Below are 10,000 nucleotides of genomic sequence, written 5' to 3' on the forward strand. Positions count from 1 at the left end.
TTTACTTAATTTTAATGCTCATCCAACCATAAAGTAAACATTTATAAATTGAGATATGTCATGAAGGATGATTACACTTTTATCAGGGCAAAAACTTCAATGAATGAATTAAAGTTGTGATTAGTCATCAATCTGCCACAACCTTTCAGCATGCAGTAAGCACAAGCAGCATTTAAAATTAAAGCCACAAAGCACAGTTTTCAGTTTCATAGTTTTTAATGAACTGCTTCACTCTACATCATCTAGAATTTCAACAAGATATTCTTTAAAGACCAGATATAATACTTGCATCCCTGCAATAAGTCTCTATACTTAAGAAGAGAAAGCTGTTTTACTGAAACATACAGTAGGAATTAATATTTAATTAAACATTGCCATAAAAGTGAATGTTCATTCATGGATGCCGTTTTTCTAGTCATATACTTATATTTTAAATAATAGATTTTAGTCTCTTTCTCCTTCATAGGAATACTAGAAAAGAAAGAATAAGGTAAGAAATTCACAAAACCCATTGAAGAGTAGCATGGTCTAATACTACAGCAAAGAAGTTACTGAACATTCAGTTGACATGCACTCAGTTAAGGGATAGAAAAGAACACAGCCATACAAAGGAAGAGTTATGGCCTTGATGTCAGCCAATTTGGCAAATTCCTGACTGGCTTGGTTTCAGGCAACAACACTTCTTGAGGTAAACCTGGTGACACTATTCCTGTCCACCAGCTTCCGTACAGCTAAAGAAACTGATGTTGCCTACAGGAGGCCTGATCGCCACATACTCTGTTATCTGCTTTTAAACCTTTTTAAACATTCAATCCAGACCTGTTTCACTAAATTTGAATGGCATAACTCTTTCATTGTATGACGAAGCACTGGTTGCACTGAGGAGTAAGAGGATTTAAAAAGAACAGGTTGCACAGTCTGAGGGACATTCAGGAATGTATCAACAGGAAACAGTATAGGTATTTCTGACAGTTCACTCACTATCTACCTCATATACACAACCCAACTAAGTTGGGCATAAAAGGAAAGAAACCATCGATAAGAGCATGTGGTCTGCATTCAGCTGGGCACTCGAGTACTGTTATACTATGGCTATCAGTGTGGTAAAGTCACTGACATCTAAACATCAATCCATTCACTATGGCTTTACGTTTCTATTCAAAATACAGCAGCTCCTTCTTGAATGCAAACAAGATTTTACACAGTTTTTAGTGGCACAGGGGTGCAAGTAGTTTTATTTTTTAATAAATGAAAGGTTAAAGTTAATTTAGAGCTGTCAATTATTTACCCCACACAAGCCTCAACAGAACAAAAAAACAAACAAAAACAAATGAAAAAAAAACAAAACACAACAAAAAACACTAACCCAAGTGCCTTGGTGCACAATAAGGTGATAAAAGATCACAGAGACAAAACATGGAGGGTTTTAAACGTAACTTAAGAGTCTTAAACTGAACTCTACATGTTTACAGATCCACGGTAATCCAGCCAAATAAGGGAGAGATATGGTTCATGCATTTAGAATTTTTAAAAATCCTTGCTGCTGCAGACCATAGGCAATTAAATAATGAACCCCAATAATCAAGACAAGATGAATGCATGGACCGTATTTGGATGTAATGATGTAATTTCTGCTACTGGAAAAAGGTGACATGATTTAGGATAAAACATTATTTTTCCAGGAGTATGTCTCATCTGAGATTACAATAATGTTATTTTTATAATGTATTTTTAAAGATTTGTGCAAATCAATGTCAAAAAAAGTTCAGTGTCTAAAATGTCCACTGGTCTGCAAGTCACTTAATTTTTTTGGTGATTAAATCACCAAAAAAATTAAGTATAGCCTAGTGAACCAGTGACTTGTAAAAAACTAAAACAAGGCTTTTTTAAGTACTGATGGAGGTCAGACATTTACAGACCATTTTGATGCTGTGTTCCTCTGAAACACTTGTCCTGGGTGGATCTTAATGTAACTTCATCATACATCTAATTTAGCTGCAGGTTAGCTCCAGTTCAGCTGAATCTCTGCTTGTTTTGATAGAGCAGTCAGGCCCAGCTGAGCACGCAGCTGTGTTTGAACCCCTGCAAGTTCTGGTTTAAGTGGACCCACAGTAAATCGTAGTTAAGCTAGCCAGATGCAAAGTGACAGAGCAGCGGCCCCATCATGGTCATCCTTGAGGTCTAACAGACATGTTGAATGCATTTCCTTCGACATAAAACGTTTGCAAAGATGATTTTATATTTTAAATCCTGCATTGTTTATATCTATATTCGCTAGCTAGCAGCCTTTGTCTTCTTTGCGTTTGCAGGTGCACTGCTACATTTCTTGGTGCTTTACTGTTACAAATTGTTGATTAGCAAAATAGCATGACACTGGCGGCAAGAATGTCTATGTATGATGAGTAGAGATGTTTCACAGATAAAGCAGTAATGCCTTGCATGCATGTTTTACAAGCCTACTGTAATACAAATTTATCTTACACTATATGAAATAATATTCAATACTTTCACATTCCACATAGTTCTGCCCCGCTCAATGCAGCCCATCGCTCTAAAAGAAAGTAACGGTGCTAACTCAACATTAGTATCCGTGTAGCTGTATCCCCACTCACTGCGAGAAAATAGACCCAACAGTGAGGTTGATGGTAACATGGCACCTTTTAAGGAGCTATAAAGAGCTATAAAGGAATGATTCATCGACAAATCTTTAACCAGATAAACAGTAATACTATATATCTCTAAGACGCTCATCACACTCAAGAACCTCTAATATACTGTATATTTAAGTACCAATATTAATTAATTTTTACATTGTGCTTTCTGAATGAGAGTCTGATTGATGTGTTGGTGGCTTACAGTGGTGTTAGTGATGGTGAAGTTAGGTGAGGGGATTTTTAGCAGGCTATCACCTCAGTTCATCCCAGGGTTAATGGTTGAGATTTGGACCAGATCGAAAAGGTCAGAACAGATGCAGAGTCGGGTCTGATCAATTTCCAACTAATCCACCGAGAACATAGGAGTTGAGAACCATTGAAAATGTGGCAAATATTAGAAAATACTTAGCTTCGACTGGTTTGTATACATACAGTAATTCCAGGTTTTCAGAATGAATCCGATGTATATAATGGACTGAAGAAAGGAAAGGTTGCTAGTTTTATCGATTCAAACTCACATGATCATGTTTATGTATAATTTACTGTAGGGGTTTCAGTCTACTTGCATGTATTTGGATTGTGGAAAGAAACCAAGGCCAACATAACTCTGCACAAGAGTTCTCCTGCTGTAAGGCAGACGACCGTCATTAAACAATGTTGTTGTTGGTCACATGTGATTAATATGCTCAACACAGTTTCATAAGGATGGTCTTGCCTAATTTTGTAAAGACCAGATCCATCCTGCTTTTGATTTCAGTGGCCAAGATTTGCACCAACTGGGATGCATCTTAAGGAGGATTTTCTTTAATGCCTGTCTGTTGAGTTATAGGTTGTTGACCCTTCTTTCCCATTAGCTTTTTGCACTTTGTGTAGTGGCAATATACATCATCATTGTATTAGAAATATTGATGCTAATGTGGTTGATCTATCAGCTATAATAGTTAAGTGCTGTGAAATCTTATTTGAAGTCATTTTTCCAGTGATGTGTTGATAACTGAATAAGTCTCTTTGTGTCAATATGTTAATGCAACACAAGACTGGTGTTGCATAATCTGAAGCTAAGAGGCCTACACTGAAAGACCACTAGACAGCATTCCCTGCATACTGGGAGTTTACATCACATCAAAAAATAAGAGTCATCTTTTGAAAACTCTTAAAACCTCCTGTAGCATATGGCAATGTTTAAGGCTTTATATTCAGTGTCATTCAGATTGGGATATCTATGTCTGATGGTAGGTATTCTGATTCAAAGAAACTATTAAGAGAAGTTGCAGCACACATAAAGCTACCGCCACTTCAACTGAGGAAAAACTGTGCACCATAGCACTAAAAGATGCCAACAAATACAAATATAATCATAATAGAACAATGTTTTCATTATGTACAATCTCTACTAGAATTATACAGCTACTATAAGATACCCATCGCCAATTCAGATAAGAAATACATAAACAGAAGGCAAAAATAAAACAATGTTTAGCTGCATGGAGAACAGTGATCTATGTCTCAGCATCTGCATGGGGTTTTGTTGCTCCTGATAGTTCTGTAGTGTGTTTAACACATGCTAAATAAGTTCATATACCTTCAGAGACATTACTCCCACAGCAGCCATTGTGAAGTCCTTGAGGTGTAGAAACTAGCAAATCACACAACAACACAAATAAGAACATGAAAGAATAAACGTCTGCATTTTACGCTAATATACCATATTGCCTCATATATAAGGAAATGTTTTTTCCACCGAAATTAGACCTGAAAAAGCAGCGTCAGACATTCATAGACGATACATGTCAGCAGGCATTTCAAAATTAAGTTACAAGCACAACCCTGGTTTTCTGATAGCATGAGTATGCGTTGGAGTGTACCGAGCTAATGCTTTATTAAATACATTTAAAAGATGTCTGATATTTTTATTTGCTCATTGTCTTATTCAGAGTCCTTCACCCCCCCCCCAAAAAAAAAAAACAAAGATATGAGAATCTAACAGTGGTGCATGTCATTGAGTTCTTGTGTAAAATTATTGTTTAGTTGAAAATATTAAAATGAAGAACCTAGGTTGCCCATTATGTATGAGGTGATGTTTTATCAATTTAATGAGCCAGTAGACATCCAACTTTTCTGACACAACCCCAACTCGATTACATAGATACTCAGAAAACTAAGTCTCTCACAGCTAGGTAGTGAGATAGTTAACCTTCAAGGTAAATTCAAGCATTCAGTTTGTTCCTGAGATTGCAAGTTAATCCGGCAACTTGGTCTGTCGGTAGTCCTAATTTACTCAACATGTCTATGTGAGTTCAGAATGGCTGCTGTGAGAATAATGTCCAAAGCATTTGGTCAATTACAAAACAAAATAATAGAGTTATTAGAAAACTGTGTATTAGAACAAATGTGGAATGAGCAGCTACAATGAAACGAAAGCTACATAGATGGGCTTTCTGCAGTAAGTTCAACCTCATCAATTGTGAAAACAAAATGTCACATTCCCAAATGTACTACCCAAAAACAGTTACTGCTACATGAAAAACTCAACTCTGGGTCCTTGCTACATGACAAAACATCTTACTAGTGGCTCAAAGCTACTTGAAACATGGACATGACACAATCCAATCTTGAGCCAGCAAACTACCATGGTGAGATGCAAACATATTTAAGTAATCTCACATTGTAAAATACACTCTTTGTTCAATTTTCACCGCAGTTGACACCATTCATTTGCACTGTGTAAACATGTACTTACAAAAAGAGTTGAAGAATGTGAGGGTTGAAGGAGGAGAGGAAAGGGAATGGGGGAAATGCAGAGGGTTTGGGACAGAGGGGGGATTTAAAGAGGAATGGGGAGCATCCAGGAGTCTTGGCATTTAGTTGATTATCTTCAGGCTCAATCCCTGTTCACACTGCACCAGGCGGCTGCAAAGAGAGAGAGGGGGGTAGAAGTGAGAAAGAGGTGTGAAAGTAAAGAAAGAGACTGAGAACAAAATGAGCCCCAGAGGGGAGCACAGACACAAAGACATGCAAGGGAATAAGAGGGAAAAAGATTGAATGGAGACCAGGAGAAATTTGGCAGGGCAGAGAAAGGAAGAGGACATATCGTGAAGGTGGAGAAAGAGAAGAGAAGAGCAGAGGGCGAGGGTGCAGAGATATTTAGACAAGAAAAAAGTAGAATCGGCAGTCTTCCAGGCATCAGCTCAAGTCACTGACAGCCTGTGCCTCAGAGCATGGATACATGCCAGTGTCATTCGATTCAAATGATGTCATTTTTAGTGCCAGGATGCTTTATTTGTTCAGAATGCCGCTAAACTTCAAGTAATTAGACAGTCAGCCTTAATGACTAAACAATCTGTTTTTTTAGGATTATAAGGAGACTCTATTATCAGAGTTCTGATCTGTAATTGTATACTATTGCATCATTTTACAGACTACATTCTGTTCTATCTTGTTCTATTTTTTTCTATTTAGTGCTGAGATTTATGACCTACAATTTTGATAAGTGATTCATAATTTAAATCAATTATAAAGACAAAATACAAAACATTCCGATTTCTGCTTTTCAAAAGTGAGGGTTTGCTGCTTTTCTCTGTTTCATATCTTTATTATGTTCAATATATTTGGGTTTGTACTGTATGTTTGACAAAATAAGCTATTATAGGACTTCATCTTGGGCTATGGGGACACTATTTTCTGACATTTTACAAATTAACCAATTAATCATAATCAAGTGGGGTGGATACTTAATCCGCTGATTAGGCAGATTAAGTATCCACCCTACTAGAATTATTATTACACTTCTATGGATTGGGGGTCTTGCAATAATTATTATTTAAGAAGAAAAAAGCATGGTCAAAATTGAAGCAGCAGAGGCTGAGATATTGGGTCTGTCCTGATACCCATACTTGCTTTCTTGACCATAAAATCTCATTGGTTTATTGTTGCATCATCTGTTTGCTACCAGGGGACCAGTATCATCCAATCATATTAATACAAGTCTTTTATGTGGCCATTGTAAACTGTCTCTATTACTCTGCTGATTCTTTAATGCCAATGTTGTTTGTACCCCCTTCACCACCCCAACCACATAATTGACGCTCTAGTATTATCTTGCTATCTACTAAGCTCATGTTAGTGTATATTTCTGTATCTGATGCTGTATCCTAAATGTCTGGTGGATTAGTTCGCGCAGCAGAAACCTCGCTGCTGCTCAGTTAATTGAGAGCTCCCTTAAACAGCAGAGCTTTTCCCATCAAAACTAACTGTACAACAATTTGCAATGAATAGTACATTCTTTGAAGTGTCACTGACTAAAATGCAATTTTGGCAGAACATGCAGATGGTTATGACTTACTGTGAAAACTCACCAAATTGTATATTCCTTCAGCCCCTGAGGGCAAGTTTGTTTTCACTGCCATCTGATTGTAACTAACACTGCACGTCTGGTTGATTCTACTATCTGTTTTTTATATGGAAATAATATAAAAAGAACAAATCATCTAAGCTTGAATGAATCCTTTATTTGAGTGTGTGATGCAATGGCCTTTTTAACTAAGTCTGTCCTTGTGGGCTCTAGTGACATCTTAACAAGCATTTTGGTACAGTTGGCAGTTACTAGAAATCTGTCACATGGGCAATTGACTTCTGCAAATATCACAAGTGTGGGTATAGGGACAGACCTATCCTTGCTTTTAGTCCCCAATGTATCCACATTCATGCTCCAGAAACATAGATTCCTACACTTCCCATAATACAAACACTGCTTGGCCCATGTGTTTCAAACTCAGACTCAATCACAGACTTTGAAGTTTTTGCCCAGCCGTGTTCCCCATAAAAAGTAAACTTATCTTATGTCTAAAATAGTTAGACTGCTCCTTTAACTGATGATAAAATAAAGTTCAATTGCAGCCCTTATTTTATTCTGTTGTTTTATTCTGTAGTATTTTACCACTGACCTGGCACAGCTACAGAGGACACAGCCTCTGGCTGGCACAGTGTATCCACCTTCACATGCTGAAAAGCTTTGTTCGGGGGCGACTGGAGGTGCCTGGAATCAGAGAAGAAGGTGAGAGAGCACACAAAGAGCTTTACACACAGCATGTATGTATGTGCGCACACATCTGCAGCCACTCATAAAGACAAACAGGCGCACACAGCCTCAAACCGCTTAGCACGGCCCTTAGCCTTTGCTGTAAGGGTTGAAATATTAATGGAAGTGAGATGCTGTGAGCAGTGGAGCAGAAACTCAGATCAGCAGGAAGCTACATAGGCAGCTTCTCCTTATGCCCAGCACCATCACTAAATCATGATGACCTGACTCAACTTGAGTACTTCAGCAATTCTGGAGCGACTAAATGGCTGAAGAATGCTAATTAAATGTGGATGGAGGGATTTTCCCAACAGGCTCATGGCAGTAATGAAAGAAAAATGAGTGGTGTCTTTATTTGGCAATCACCAATCAATGAAACCAATAGCAGCAAGGAACGCCATGCTCAGCTCCAAAACAATTTCAGAGGAGGCAGAGTGCTGAGTCAAAGGCATTTTCAGAAACAAAATGAATGTCCACACTCAGTAATGAATTTTAATACTTTTAAGGTGGATCAACATTGGGAATTAAACATTTTGCAGCAATGGGCCTCCATCAGCATTTACAAATGTTTCATTCCGCCTGTTTTTTTGTCTCATTTTTAGTATCACGGCAGGATAGCTACTTTAAATGCAGTAACACAAAAAAACAACCACAAAATGTTTGTTCACACAAGTCAGAGAAAATCAAAAACTCACCTCTTCCACTCCTCCTCTCCATCCCAGAACTCGTAGACAACAAAGGATAAACTGTCTGGCAGACGCACAGCAGTCACACTGGAGCATAGACAGAGGAAAAAGGGAATGAGTGGATAATAGAGGGATGAGGAGGTGAGAAGAGGTGCATATATACAGTAAATTGGAGGGAAGGAAGAGTTAGATTAGGCATAGCAGAAGAAGTAGCGGGACAGGGAGTAAAAGAAAAGCAACACAGAGAAAGTTTGTGAGGTAAGGATAGGAAGGGAGGAAACAAAAGTCACAAGTGCACATTAAAGACACTGTGTTTAAATAAAAATGAAACAGACAAAAAGTAGTAGTTTGGGTTTCAGGAAAAAAGATGGTGAATTGTTTCCTATCCCTACACAATATTGATGTCACAGCACTTAACACCAAGATGAGGGCATGGAAAATTACATCCCATCTATAAAAATTAAACTTGCAATAATAGAGCAGAACAATGTGTGAACAGGGCAGTGCAAATTGAGCATGTTGGATGTTATTGGCCAATTCTATGGAGCATTTTATCGGGTGCACTTTGCTGGGCTCCACCTTCCCTCCAGAGGGGCATGAATGTTGAAGTATGGTTTAAACAAGGTAATACACTAAGGATCTTTGTCCATGTTTACGTAATAGTGTTATTTAGTTTCCATAGCAGTATATAAGGGCTGCAGGGGTAAAACCAGAGTGATGTTGGAACTATGTTAACAGTGTGTGTACATTGGGAGAAGATGTATTGTCTTGTTGGAAAGGCCAATTTGACAAAGGAATGCAGCTGGTCACCAACAATATTTTGGTTTCAAAGTTAGTATCTGCCCCAATTGGTGTTTAGTTCTCACATCATTAAAGGACCACTGTGTAGGATTTAGGGGGATCTATTGGCAGAAATTGAAAACAATATTCATAATTATTTTTTCATTTTTTTATAATCTACTGAAATTAAGAATCGTGTTTTCGTATTTTAGAATGAGCTTTTCATATCTACATAGGGAGAAGGTCCTCGTCCACGAAGCCTGCCATGTTGCACCGCCACCACCACCTGCTGCATCTCTAAAATTATGATGGTGAGAATAGTGAAAGTAAACCAAAACATGAACTGCAGTTTCAGGTGATAATTCTGTGTGGGTTTGTCACTAAAAGCGACCCCTCTGACATTAGACATAGTTATCTGATCCCTTCTTAATATAAAAATATTGGTTTTGTTTTCTTGTTCACACAATACGTCCACACATACATTATGTAGGCTAATTTGAATGTTTATGGTCAACGGGAGCTCATAGGTGAAAAGAGAAATGTACACATTTTGGGGTCTCCTGCAGAACCCCATTGTTGAGCTGAAATTTGATTTCTCATCACCTGCCTGCTTGCTTCAACAGACCTTGCCATCCTCCTCTTAACCCTGATCAGTGAGATAGCTTTGCTCTCGGGAAAGTGGGTGTCTGGACGTTTTTTTGTGTAAAAACAGCTCACGAGGTTGACTGTTTTTAAAATACTGGAACCAGTAATTATACCACATAACAAATTTTCTTGAAAAGCAAGTAGGTTATATAGATGAA

The 10,000-nt window shown here is 37.9% G+C and overlaps 1 protein-coding gene across 1 annotated transcript in view; it reads right to left on the reverse strand.

Annotated features, from left to right (window-relative positions):
- Positions 1-4,900: 4,900 nt before the first annotated feature.
- Positions 4,901-10,000, reverse strand: part of necab2 (N-terminal EF-hand calcium binding protein 2) — a 117,286-nt gene continuing 112,186 nt past the window's right edge. The window contains exons 11-13 of the mRNA XM_040133562.1: positions 8,427-8,504; positions 7,598-7,689; positions 4,901-5,564 (exon numbers count right to left, since the gene is read on the reverse strand). Coding sequence (XP_039989496.1) covers positions 5,536-5,564; positions 7,598-7,689; positions 8,427-8,504 — 199 coding nt within the window. The 3' untranslated portion in view covers positions 4,901-5,535. The remainder of the gene's footprint in view (positions 5,565-7,597; positions 7,690-8,426; positions 8,505-10,000) is intronic.

Source organism: Xiphias gladius, chromosome 8 (genome assembly GCF_016859285.1).
Source record: "Xiphias gladius isolate SHS-SW01 ecotype Sanya breed wild chromosome 8, ASM1685928v1, whole genome shotgun sequence".
NCBI lineage: Eukaryota > Metazoa > Chordata > Actinopteri > Istiophoriformes > Xiphiidae > Xiphias > Xiphias gladius.